The sequence below is a fragment of the Pongo pygmaeus genome, chromosome 18 (assembly GCF_028885625.2).
Source record: "Pongo pygmaeus isolate AG05252 chromosome 18, NHGRI_mPonPyg2-v2.0_pri, whole genome shotgun sequence".
Classification (NCBI taxonomy): domain Eukaryota; kingdom Metazoa; phylum Chordata; class Mammalia; order Primates; family Hominidae; genus Pongo; species Pongo pygmaeus.
The window spans coordinates 69,590,601-69,604,189 of NC_072391.2; the positions used below are offsets into that span (position 1 = coordinate 69,590,601).

Below are 13,589 nucleotides of genomic sequence, written 5' to 3' on the forward strand. Positions count from 1 at the left end.
TCCAAGATACGCCAAGTTTTCCCCTTGTCGTGAGAGACATGAGGAAAAATTGGTGTCAGGAGACGGAGGCTGGATGGCCCTCAGGGGCTGACCCGCAGGGTGTTGGACTTCAGGGAATAGCAGAGAGAGAGAGCTTGGCAGAATTCATTACCTCAGACTGTGAGGTCTTGTAAAAGAGCTACCATGCAGCTCATGCCAGGTCAGCTGGAAGACCATCTGAGTAAAAAGAGGACAACCTGGGCCTGTGGCCTACCATGCATACAAGTGTAACAGTCACTTTTGTTTAGAGTGCAGATGGAATATTTAATCCATTTCACCCAAGCATTCGCATCTTGGTACCCTGTCTCAATTGCTATGGTTTGCTTTAAATCTTTTAACTTCTACAATGGCTACCTTAGTTTTATCACTGGGTAGAGGAAGAGTAGCGGTTTGATTGGAAGATGTATTAGAAGGATGTGAAGGGGGTGGGGGAGCAATACAGCACGTTTCAAAGAGTCCTATAGGGTCTGTTCCTGAGACTTCTGCTCTTGTACCATAAAAACAATTTAATGAAGGGGAAGAATTTTGGGAAGCTGAGATGGTAATTTTTACTGGATTACATTGGTTTAGCTGACAGTTGATGGGGGTAATTCCTTTAGTAAAATGAATATATGGTTTCAGGAAACTGCAACTACTAGTTGGGGTGGTCCATCCTTGCTCCTTGGTAGTCCATAAGACATTAGACCAGCTACAGCATAAAAATTCTGTTCTAGGAGGGCAAGATTCCCCGTTCATACTGGGATCATCATCAAAATCTTCCTAGACTAACTCATCCCAGTTAACAGATTTCTAGTCTGAGGAGATCCAGGAAAGACAAAGATACTTTTTTGAAGTGAAGAGTTGCCTCTGGTTTGGCAAATCTCCACAGGGCATCACAAGGCAAGCATCAAAAGTAATAGTTTGGGGTGAACTTGACCCAGTCACATTAATAACGAGAGGATTAGCAATAGAAGGGGAAAAGAAAGAGATGCAATATAAGAGGATCAAACCTGTTTTAGCTTTAACTTGGTTGGAGTTGGCCCTGGAATAGCTGTCCATGATTCTGGAGGGGGTGGTGCTCTTTTGACCTGGGTGTGATGAGTCCTTTCTCTTTCTGCTTTTTGAAATGCGGTCTCGGTGGTTAGAAGCACTAGGTAGGGTCCTTCCCAAGCCGGTTCGGGTTTTCCTTCTCTCCAACTTTCGACTAGGACGTGGTCTCCAGCCTGATATTGGTGTACTGGAAACTCTAGGGGTGGTGCCTGTGCTAAAAGACTTTTTAGTTCTGAGGGAAGAGAAAGTGGAAGATAAACCAAGTATATAGTTTCCGAGAAACCGATCTTTTGTTTCGAACGTGGGAATGTCAGCAGTGGAGTGCAAATAGGGTAACCTGTACAACATTTCATAAGGGGATAAGCCAACATCTCTCCAAGGAGCAGTTTGGATTCTTAACAGGGCAATGGGAAGGCAGCCAAGTCTCTAAGACTAATTTGGTTGTGTGGCTTTTTAGAGTTTGGTTCATTCTTTTCCACTCTTTCTGATGAAGGTGGGTGCCAGGGAGTATGATACTCCCATGTTATATCCAGTACTTGGGCTAATTTCTTAAGGACATGTGCAGTGAAATGAGTACCTAATGAGTAAGGTGATCTACTATTGCTAATAAATACTTTAGATGACCAACTGGGGCATCTTGGTGTAATCAGCTTGGATACTTTGGAACGGCCTTAATCCTGGATTTCTCCTCCCAAGAGGTGGTTTTCTGAGGGTCTGTTTATTAATCTTTTTACATACTAGGCAACTATCTGTAACCTGTCTTGCCAAAGTATAAATTCCTATACATCCATAAACCCTAAGAACTGCATCACACATAGCTTGAGGCCCCCAGTGAATCCCTTGATGCAGATGAGAGAGAATGTCTCCCATGAGGGGTTTGGGTAACATTTCTCTTTGGTCTGGTAACACCTATTTCCCTTCTGAATTTTCCTTGGCCCCTAATTTTTCCTTTTCAGTGGAAGAAAAGATGGGGACTGCAGTCAGGGGAGAAAGGCAAGGAGCTAAATGAAAAACAGGCATTTCAGAGGAAACGGCAGCTTGTTTGGCTATATGATCTGCAAGATTATTCCCTTGGCTTTCGGAAGAGATACTTTTCTGATGTCCTGGGACACAGACAACAGCTATTTCTTCTGGCAGTTAGAGGTTCTCTAATACTTGGGTGATTAATTCTTTATGGATCAGGTCTTGACCCTTGCTACTAATAAGACCTCGTTCAGTCCAAATTTTTCCAAAGGTGTGAGCTATTCCAAGGGCGTACTTGGAATCAGTATAGATAGTCCCTTCTTGATTTTTCAAGTGCTCTAAGGCTTGATTTAATCCAAACAACTCACATGTTTGGGCAGACCGATTATTGGGTAGTATTCCTGACTCTACTTCTGCAAGGGCTTCCCCATTGACCACTGAGTACCCATTATGTCTTTTTCCTTCAATTACCCAGGAAGAGCCATCTATAAATAAGTGCTGCCCCGTTTTGAAAGAGGTCTCTCTTAAATTGGGTCTGACCTTAGCATGATAATCCATTAAATCTAAACACTCATGCTCGAGTCTCTTTAAATTTGGATTCCCAGTCAGGAAACCTGCTGGGCTAAGTGAATTATCAGTGGTTAGTGTTAAATCATCTCTTTCTAATAGGATAGCTTCACACTTTAAAATTCTTGAGTCAGTAAGCCATCTTTCTGCCTTCTGATTAAGGGTAGTTCTAACTGAATGAGGTGTACTGACAATGAAGTTCCTTCTAAAAATTAATTTCCTGCTTTCTTCTGTTAGTAGGGCTGTTGCTGCTACCCTTGGATTACAGGGTCAGGAATTTTTGACCAAAAGGCTATGGGCTGCTGATGGCCCCCGTGTTTTTGAGTGAGTACTCTTAAGACTACTCCTTTGTTTACATTGATGGAGAGATGAAAGGGCAGTTCTAAGGAGAGTAAAGCTAGGACAGGGGCAGTTACTAGTAACAACAGGGTGGGTGGTTTGGACTATCTGATTAATAGCTCTAAAGTTTAGCACTAAGCAGTATGACATGGCTGGCCTCTTTACAGGCAGTATTGGAGTGTTATAGGGAGACATACAGGGCTCAAGAAGCCCATCACGGAGAAGACCTTCAATTATCAATTACAGGTTTTAAATTTACCCTGGCTTTTAAATGAATAAATAGGGTATTGCTTTCTCTTTACAACTTCCCTAGGGGTTTATAATTTAACATGAATGGGAGGAATCTGTAGTTTCCTCGATTCCCGTCTTTTGACCATACCCGAGGATGAATGTGTTCTTTGTCTGTGGTGGTGAACAAGTTTAGGGAGGGGAGGAATTTTCCATGATTGATTTGGAGGCCTAAGCTTAATTTTAGCATTAAATCTCTTCTTAATAGATTTGTCCCTGTTTCCGGAATTAACAGAAATTTGATACTAGCTGATTGGTTTTTGTATTTCACTTCTGTCTCCTCTAAGATTTTTTTTTGCTGTAAACCCTTCTCCTTTTACCTTTGAAATAAAAAGTTCTTCTTGTGAACAAGTTACACTAGATGGAAGATAACAAACTGAGGAGTGAGCTACTCCTGAGTTGATTAAAAAGATAATAAGCTCAACATTGGGTCCCACTTCTAAATTTATCAAGGGCTCTTGGTGGGACTCAAGATAGAAAGATAGAGCCCCTGACTTCCTTAGTCTTCTTCAAAAGCCATAAGTGGGTTTCTTCCTTTTCTCATGTGGGACATTGTCTTTTAAAGTGACCTAATTTTCCATGTTTGAAACATTTGTTCTGTCCTCTTTTTTTTTCTACCTTTGATTCTGCTGGCTTTACTCTTTTGTACCCTTTATATTGCCTGGAGAGTGGGGGTCTAGGTTCTTTATAGGTTCTGGCCCCCTGGGTACTTTGATGTATGGTAGACAGCAGAATTTTTGCCTTCTGCTTTTGTTTTTCTTCATCTCTTCTTACATTTACTTTTTGGGCTTCTCTCAGAAGCTCTTCTATAGGTCTATCTTTCCAGTTCTCTGTCTTTTGTAATTTCTTGTTAATATCTGGCCAACTGTTAGTGACAAAATGAAATTTTGACATTCCCTGCCAAAGAGGATCCTCAAGATCTAGACCAGCATATTTTCTCGTTTGTTCCTTTAGTCTGTTTAAAAATTTTATAGGCCCTACATCTTTCCCTTGCTGTATATCAAGTGCTTGGGTAAGAGTCAGGGCTCGGGGTACTGATTCTTTAATCCTCTTTATTATCAATTTCCTAAGGTCCTGCATATTTTCTTAGCAGGTTGTGTTGTTATTGTCCCACCAGGAGTCTTAGGCGGGAAATTTTTTGGATCTGCTGTAGGAATGTTTTGGCCAGGAGGGTGTTCACGTTCCCAGGCTACTGTAGCAGCTCTACAGATCATGCCTGTTTTTTCCCTGCAAGAAGAGAATGCCTAGGATGGACATTAACTCAGCCCAAGTATATAACTGAAGTCCCAGAAATTGGTCAATTTGATCTGCTACTCCATGAGGATCGTCTAATACTGGCTTAAGCTCTCTTTTTGGGTTTCAGACCTCCAAGCTGGTTAAAGGAGCATTTACAAAGCCAACGCCCCCTCCTCCTAGGGGCACCCGCCTTAAGGGGAAGAGAGCTGGAGCTGATTCCCCCGAAGTAGAGGGGAAAGGGGAGTTCTGAATATTCTTTTTACATTGCTCTATCTTGTGTTGAAGTCCTTTCAGGGAAGGGTACTTAGGCTGGTAGTAAGTGAGCTCTTGGGATGATTCCAAAGAGGCAGGGTTATAAGGAGGGGACAACAGGGGTAGGAGAAGGGTCTGGGACAGCAGCTGCTTTTTCTTGTTTTTGGTCCTTTCATTATCTTTCTAATATTTTAACATTAGGCCTAATGGACTATCGGGGGAATATTATTGTTGCTAGCTTTATCCTTTTTATCCCCTACCCTACTTGGGGTATTTCCCATCTTGATGGTTTTGGGGTAAGGCTCAATCTCCCCTGCTGGAGATTTCTCACCTTTCGGGGTGAGGCTCAATTTCCTCTACTGGAAATTTCTTGCCTTCCCTACTACTGGATGTTTGTATGAGGCTCAATCCCCCATACTGGAGATTTCTCGTCTTCCTTTACTAGAGGCTCAAGTCCCCTGCTGGAGGCTTCTCGCAGTCTTCTCCTTTTGCTTCATCCTTCTCTGGCTGCTTCTCTCCCGGGAATGTTCCATCCCTCTTGGTATTGGCGGGTAGGTATAAACCCCCAACCCAGACTCTTAACGGGAGGGCCACCCTAAGCCAGATGAGGTGACCACAGAACTGCAGATCCGGACTCACCACTCACTTTGCACTCAATGGTGCATCTCATTCACACACTTTCAACCTCCAAGATACCCCAACCACCAAGGAAATACTTTGTCGCTCTTACGTTTCTTACCTTGTCTGTACACAGAGTTACCTGGTCATCGCAGTATGTGATGATCTTTTTTCCCCAAGTTTTTGGTCTGTTTCTTCCTGCATTGCTGAAAGTCCAGGTTTATTTGCCACATTGGGTGGGTCTCAATTCCTTTACCCTGAGGCTGCCACAACGAGGCAGCACAGTGCGCCTCCTCACGGAAGAGGACCAGAGACCCTTCCTCGGAGGAGAATGGGAATCCCAGGTGGGCCCCCAAATTTGTTAAAAACAAATGCTTGGTGCCACAAAAAAGAATCAACACTCCAGCAAAAAGCTTTCTCAGCAAGGCAATTTACTTCTGCAGAATAGTGCCACTAGCACCTGGCGTCACAAGAGCACACCGAGTGAAGTGGGGCAGGGGGTTTTTGTCCCTAACGCAGCAGCTCCTGTAGCTGTGCCCTTTCCCCATTGGCTGGAGTCGGGCCACACAATCTAATCTGACCCGATTGGCTACTGTTTAAAATTGAATAGGGCTAAGTAGGCAGGGAGGTAGAGGCTGTCCATTACAGTTTTAGGGCACAGTAAAGGCGGGAAGGATAGTTGCAGAGTGAGTAATTGAGGGAATAGATGTGAGTTATAGATTAGCACTGGTGGGAAGGCCGTTTACCGTAACTAGGGGCAAGGAGACACAAAGAATAAGGAAGTTACTCTTTGAAAATAGAGAACAAAAAACAACGAGCTCAACAAGCTGACTCTTTGAATAGGAAACCACTGACCCAAAGGTGTAAGTGACTGTGTTCTGAAAGGCATTTTTTTTTAAGAGTTTGACTGTTATTTTCCAATTTCTGGCTATTATCTCTTTCACAGGTTCTAGAATATAGGTGTGTGTCTTATTGGCCTACTAGCGCTAACCCGTTGAAGTTTATTGATGAGTCTGCAGGGTGCTTGTGAGGAGAGCTTCACAGAGATGGCTAGACCCTGGTGAGAGAGAGTGACGTCAGTGTCGTTTTACACCCTACAAAGGAGGGGACATATTTTGGCATGAGAAGAAGGCACAGTGGTGATTGGTCAGAATATTGAAGGCTTATAGCAAGAAAAAGTTCCTTTTGAAGAGCTTCCATTTATCAGAGGTCCAGAACCTTTCTTCTGGGAGACCCTTAATAGCATGACCTGCCATCAGGAGAGGAGGCTCAGACAGCTTGCATTTGATTCCTGGTGAAGGGTGGGTTTGTTCCAAGTACGAAAAGCAGCTTCTACTGATGCAGGGACTCTACCTCCTCACTCTTTACAGAGTCCCAGAAGGTTATTGCTGATAGGGACATTAGCCATCGGCTGGCTCAAGTCCTTCATGGAAGAGACCAGGAACTGATGGCCAGGAAACCTAAATTACTTAGCAAATGTATGGGTCAATCTGTGATTTGGACTCAGCAAGTCCAGAGATCCTGCCTTTACATCATTGTCTTTTGTTTTCTGGAGTGCTGGTAGGTTAGATCCCAAAATCTGAAGTACTGTCTGTGTTAAAACACTTTTTTCCCTATCCCATTTTGAGCTAGCCTCTTCCTCACCAGGCTGATGCCCTTTCTCCTAATTCACTTTGAAGAGGCAACAGCATGCAGTGAAAACAGCTCTGAGTTTGTATCAAACAGACCTGGTTCAAAGTTCAGCTTCACTGTTTCATAGCTATGTAAACTTAAGCAACTCACTTACCATCTCTGAGTCTGTTTCCTTGTCTGTAAAACAAGGACAACAGTTACCTTTCTGGGACCTAGCATTCAATAGGCACTCAATCAGTGAGCATGATTCCCTAAGGTGGAAGAGTTTGTATCACCTTCGGGATTTCCAGTGGGTTTGGGGTGTTTTCTGCCATACTCCCAGTAGACTCTATACCTTCTGACTACCCTGGACCATAAAGGAGCAAATAAAAAAGACTCAAGACCGAACACAACACAGAAATGAGTCAAAAGAAAGCTCTTTATTGATTGACTCAGCAATGCAGGGCTGGCACCCATCAGCTTCAAACCACATCTTATCCCATCCACTCCTGTCCACTCCCGTCCACTTTGCCCTCTTCCAGGCTAAAATCTTGCTTTCAGGCAAGGCTTCCAGCCAGGCTTGCATTACTTCTCGGCTATGGTCTTCTGAACCCAGTCCTGGATGGAAGTCACCTTCACATACACACTATACTAAGCCACAGCACAGCTCTTATCAAAGCTTAGGATCCCAGCCGCGTACCAGGTGTCTTCCTCCAGGTCGTGAACGGCAAAGGCACTGCCCGCATCACCATAGCAGGTGTCTTCCTGGTACTTAGACATGCCGGCACAGAAGGTGTGTTCATTCAGTATGGGCTGCACCCCTACAGGGCTCTTTGGTGCCTTCCATTTGGGGCATGTGCTGCCTTCATAGTGCTTTATGCAATCGTATTGGTCAGCCACAGGCAGCATGACATACTTCAGATGCTCAGTAAATTTAGAGTTGTCACTTTGTCCCCAGCCAGACACATAACCCACACGCCCTACTTCTGCATAATCCTTTGAAGGTAGGCAGATGGGCATCACTCTCTCATTAACAGGCACCTTCTGTTTGAGTTTGATGAGCCCAATATCTACCTGGTGGTAGTTAGGGTGTAGAACCACCTTCTCAATCTCTACAAGCTGCTTTTCCCCCACATAGAGTGTTAAAGTAGGGGCAATGTCTTTTGCTGTTGCATTTTCTGAATGGTTCGGGAAGAGATTTTTAGCCGTGGTCAGCAGCCATTTTTCATTGATCAGCGTGGCCCCTGTGGTGAGATTATGGTGGGAAACCATCTTAGCCTGCCAGGGAAAGCTGCCATTGGCATCCAGATGTCCACCCAGGATCCGCTGCGCCGGATTCTTGGGCTTTCCACATACTGTCAAGGAGAGCAAGACACTCATGAGTGGAAATGTGCAAGAGCCTTTCCATCTGAGAAAGGGATGAAAGCATGGGCGGCTGTCACTGCTGCATAAACTAGAAAGATTTAAATGCTTTGCCCTTACCACCTGCTCATCTCATTTCCAATAGTTGCAGTTTTAAAATATTTTTTTAATTGTTTACATTACAAAAAGCTCTATTTCTAAATAAGGAAATGAGAAATACTGAGTTTTTTGAGCCCTGGCTCGTGAACTATATTATATTTAAACAATTATCTCAACAAAGGAATTTTCACAATTCCCTGAAATTCACTGAAAGGGCTAGGGGCCAGATGCGGTGACTCACGCCTGTAATCCCAGCACTTATGGGAGGCTGAGGCAGTTGGATCACCTGAGGTCAGGAATCAGCACCACTGTACTCCAGCCTAGGTGATGAGAGCAACTCTGTCTCAAAAAAAAAAAAAAAGAAAGAAAGAAAAAAGAAAGTGCTAGGAGCTACAATAATTCATTATCTCTGAAGAAAGAGGAATCTAGAGCAGCATTGGCTGGAGTTCGTATTTTGTAGATGTTGCAGTTAATACGAGGCAGGTTGGCAGTTCCACACCACTCACAGCAGAAGAGGCTGGGCCTTTGCCTCTGGTTCTGAGACGGAAAGAAGAGAGCAACAACTCTTACTAATAATGAGAAGCAGGAGTCCCAGCCCATGTCCAGCCTCCTGCTAGGCTTCCATGGATTAAGATTTTATGTTATCCCTTGACTTGTTCTCCCTGGAGCTTGCTTCTCTTTAGACCCAGGGCTGTCTAGCAGGCTGTCTGTATGCACAGGCTCTCCTGATCTGTGGGCAGTGTAGACAGTGGATTCAGCCAGTGCCCTTCAGGCCCCAATGAACAAGACCCTTGGTGACCCTTAGGGAGTCATCACCTAACTGCTTAAGTCTCTCCCTGGCCAGCTGCGGTTCTCCCACATCCCTCCTCCTGGCTCTTGTGTGCTCAGAGGAAGCCACACTGGAAGGCTGTGCCTCTAGGACATGCCCACCCGGAAGCCTGCCTGCACTCATAAGTGCTCAGCACCCACCTGCTTCACATTCAGGAAGTTTATCTCCAACAGCCTTATTTATCCACTGCTTCTTATCGTTTAAGGTGTACACTCCTGAAACAAAAAGCAAGAAATGAGCCAAAGGAGAAGTCAAGTCTGGACCCAGAGCAGAGTGAGAAGGCATTTAAGGAGAAGAATTAAAAAGAAGAAGAAAGGGGGCAGATAGGAAGGGAGAAAGGAGAGAGAATACAAGAAGGGGGAAGGGAAAGAGTGCTGTGCTAGAAGCCAAGTGCCTGGACGCCAGTTAAGCCCAGCAGAACACACTGTGGTCATGGCGGTCACAGCCAGGCAGTACAGGGAGGGCTCAGGGTTCAAATCCTGACTCTGCCTTTTACAGGCTGCCTGAATTTGGGCAAGATACTCAACGTGTCTGTGCCTCTGTTTCCTTATCACCAAAGTGAAAACAATAAACTCTATTCAGAGGGACACTGTGAGGACTAAGTGAGCAAATAAATATAAAGCCCTTAGAGCAGTGCCAGGACAGCAAGACTCGCTAGGTGAGGGTGACAGCATCATCAGCATTCCTTCTTTTCCCACATCTCCTGCTGGAGATGTAAATCCGACTCTGAGATTTACATGAGGTAGGCTGCATGGCATCGCCTCCCCTTAACAAAACAGAAAACTTGAGGCTGACAAAAGTTAGTCTGCCCAAAGGGCCATGGCTACTGGTGACAAAACGCTTATTAGAATCTAAATCTCCTGGCTCCAAGGAGAGCAAAGAACTTTCTAGCAAATCACCTCAGCACCGCCCATCATGGAAATGTCAGAGTGGGGTTTGTATGTAGGGCACAGAGATAGTTGTCGAGGTCTTACCATCTCCTTCTGTGCGCAGTCTGTAGTAGTTCTTACACTGGTAGTGAAACAAGTGCTCCACATAGCCATTCGCAATCTCAGGGGGCTTCGGGAAGCGGTCATCTGCAAAGAGAGAGAAGCCAGAGAGTTTACTATTTGGAAATTGTTCCCGGAGACCCATGAAAAGTCAGATGAGTGGAAGCTGCTCTGCACATCAATCTCCTTCCACCCCAAATAGAAGCCAACAAAAGCTCAAGCTCCCCTCATTTCTGGCAGGATCCCCAATGTTCTTGGCAGTCCTGAAAGCCCAGAGGTCAGGATAAGAATGGGGAACTGTGTGTTCTCAAAGAAAGAATGCAGACCCGAGATGGTCAGAGTGGGATGTGGCAGTGCCAGGGATGCATGCTCCTACCCAACTCAAAGACTGAACCTGAAATATCCGTGACATCATTGCCTGAGTACAGTGCAAAAAGCTGTCGTCCCCAGAGCAGGAGGGAAATGACAGCTCCCAGGTCACTGCAGAGAGAAAACAAGGAGTGGAAAGCTGGTCTCCCTGCTTCACAGCACATGCATGCATACACACACACACACACACACATGCATACACACACACTCCTCCCACTAAGCAGCCAGAAAAGAAAATCAATATATGGAAGTGCTAGGACCTAGAAGTTGCCCCCACCCCCCCACATACACACTTTAGCAGCTTCTGAGCATACCAAGCTTCCAGCAAGCTCTGTCCTGCCGGGAATTCTGCGGAAGCTTCAGAGAGGGATAGAAAGGTACGTAGGTATGGGGGCCTCAGTTTCTGGCCGCAGTCAGGAAAGTGTGTTGGCAATAATTCAGAAGCCCTCCAGGAAAGAGAAACCTCCCTCAGGCACCCCAAAGATACTTCTAATAAAATGTAGATAACTCAAAGATGGGAACAGAGGGCTTAGTATGCTATTCCCTCTACTTCTTGAAATTTTCCATAATCAAAGGTTCCTTAAATATATAATTGTTGAAAACAAATGCTTGGTGCCGCAAAGAACTAGCACTGAGACAAAGGACAAAGGATCTCTCTGCAAGGCAAATTTACTTTTGCATAAGGTTGCTCCTCATAGGTTCGGTCGCCACGAGAGCACCCCGAACAAAGGAAAGTAGAGGTTTTTATGTCTAATGCAGCTTGTCCCCGCTACTGTGTCCTGACTCCATTGGCTAGAATTGGACCGCACAATCTAAGCTGAACCTGGTTGGCTAACTTGAAAAGTGCAGGAATGTGATTACACTGCTGGGAAGACGGGAAGATCAGTTTTGCCGGGAGAAGCCGTTGTGATGGGAGGGGTAATTCACAGAGTGGGTAGCAGATGTGGAATGTGGGCTCTATAGATAACGACTGGCAGGAATGTTGTTTACCAGTGCAGGAGGAATACAGAGAGTAAGGAAATCTGGCCTTGAAAGCATGGAGCAAAGGACAAGGAAACTTAAACAAGCTAAACCTTTGAAGAAGAATTTCTTACTGTATTTAACAATCCCCCTGTTAAATATTTTACAGTATTTTTTCTTTAAACCCTTTTAACATAATTTGGCTCTGTTATTCTACATGGTTTTCAAAAAGAAAAAGCTCACTGGAACAAGGAGGAGGAGGATTGAGGGAGGTTTTGGGGAGAGCTGTTTCAATGAGCTTTTGTATTAATCCTCGGGCACAGGGTATGACACAGCATCCTACAAGAATAAGCAATCCTATTCTGATGGCAAGAGACATGAGGTTTGAGGACATAAGTCCCTTCCATTTGTCAAACAATTTCCCATTAAATTTGTGAAGGGGTCATTTAGTCCAGAATTTTTGGCTAGCTCACTTGATAAGGCCATAAGACCTTGTAGTGCTTTTGTTGTGGTCCCACCTGGAGCAGTATTATTAGGGATAAAAGTATAGCATTGGGTTCCGATAATGACACAAACTCCACCCTCTTTCACTAGTATCATGTCTAATGCTACCTTATTTTCCCAGGCCATTTGACTGGTGGGTCTTAATTGTTCAGCTGTCCCTTCAAGAGCATCTCTAATATAATTAACAAATCGTAGGCTGGGCACAGTGGCTCACGCCTGTAATCCCAGCACTTTGGGAGGCCAAGGCGGGCAGATAACCTGAGGTCGGGAGTTTGAGACCAGCCTGACCATCATGGAGAAACCCCGTCTCTACTAAAAATACAAAATTAGCCCGGTGTGGTAGCGCATGTTTATAATCCCAGCTACTCGGGAGGCTGAGGCAGGAGAATTGCTTGGACCCAGGAGGCAGAAGTTGTGGTGAGCCAAGATCACGCCATTGCATTCCAGCCTGGGCAACAAGAGCAAAACTCCGTCAAAAAAAAAAAAAATCGTCGTTGGTTGTAATAAATGTAGTTTATCTAATTCACATTTTTTATTTATAGTTAACCACCAGAAGAACGTGGATTCAAATCCTGCAGTTGTCTGATTTGGGGCCTTAAATTCATCTGGCACTCCTTGTGGGACTCCAATGGAATCTATATAAATATGGGAGTCAATGGACCCATGAGGGGCCTCTCTTGTTTTACAGTGTTTGTTTTCTATCTTTTCTGGTTGATGAAATGCCAGGGTGAAAGGGATAGCCAATGGAATTAGAGCACATGTTCTGCTCCAGTTACTCGGCAGAGTGTCCAGTAATGGTCCACCACAATGCCACCATACATCCGCTCGAGGATGACTAAGGGCAGACTGATGGGTAAGCTCTTGGAAGGACTTAAGCTCACTGCATCCCATTAAGGCTCCAAGGAACACCAAGTTTTCTCCCTGACGCAAAGTAAAATTGGCATTGGGAAACAGAAGCTGATGGTCCTCGGGGGCTGACCCTCAGGGTGTTGAGCTTCAGGGAACAGCAGAGAAAGAGCTTGACATGATTTGTCACCCCAGGCTGTGTGGTCTTGCAAGAGAACTACCATACAGCTTATGCCCGGTCAGTTAGAAGACCATCTGAGTGGAAAGGGGACAATCTGGGCCTCTGGTCTACCGTGAGCACAAGCATAACATTCACATTTGTTTAAAGTGCAGATGGAATATTTAATCCATTTTAGCCAAGCATTTGCTCCTGTCTCTAGGGCTATAGTCTGCTTTAAATTTTTTACCTTTACAACCATTACTTTGGTTGGGTTGTTTTGGAGATGGGAGGAGGATGCTGAGCTTGCTATACTTGGGGAGAGTGTTGGGTTCCACTCGTTTCCCAGACTCTGGGTATGGATTTTTTTTTAATTATCATTGTTCACCAGTGGTTGAAGATTTTTATGGGATTTTGGTTTGTAACATTTGCTCCTAATCCATACCGTTTGGATATACTGGGTTCTTGGGCCATTGTTTGGGGGTTAGCTATAATTATCAATGAGAGGTTACACTGCAGTGGCTTACAATTT

At 44.7% G+C, this 13,589-nt stretch overlaps 2 protein-coding genes across 4 annotated transcripts in view; one reads left to right on the forward strand and one right to left on the reverse strand.

The window, feature by feature from the left end:
- Window positions 1-13,589, forward strand: part of TXNL4B (thioredoxin like 4B) — a 68,159-nt gene that overhangs the window by 28,078 nt on the left and 26,492 nt on the right. The gene's annotated exons all lie outside the window — the stretch shown is intronic.
- LOC129015364 (haptoglobin-related protein) lies at window positions 7,364-10,799 on the reverse strand. Its single transcript, XM_054453212.2, has 4 exons — window positions 10,616-10,799; window positions 10,207-10,308; window positions 9,373-9,447; window positions 7,364-8,297 (listed from the first exon to the last, which is right to left on the reverse strand). The coding sequence occupies exons 1-4, from the start codon at window positions 10,782-10,784 to the stop codon at window positions 7,594-7,596; spliced, it is 1,050 nt and encodes a 349-aa protein (XP_054309187.2). The 5' UTR covers window positions 10,785-10,799; the 3' UTR covers window positions 7,364-7,593.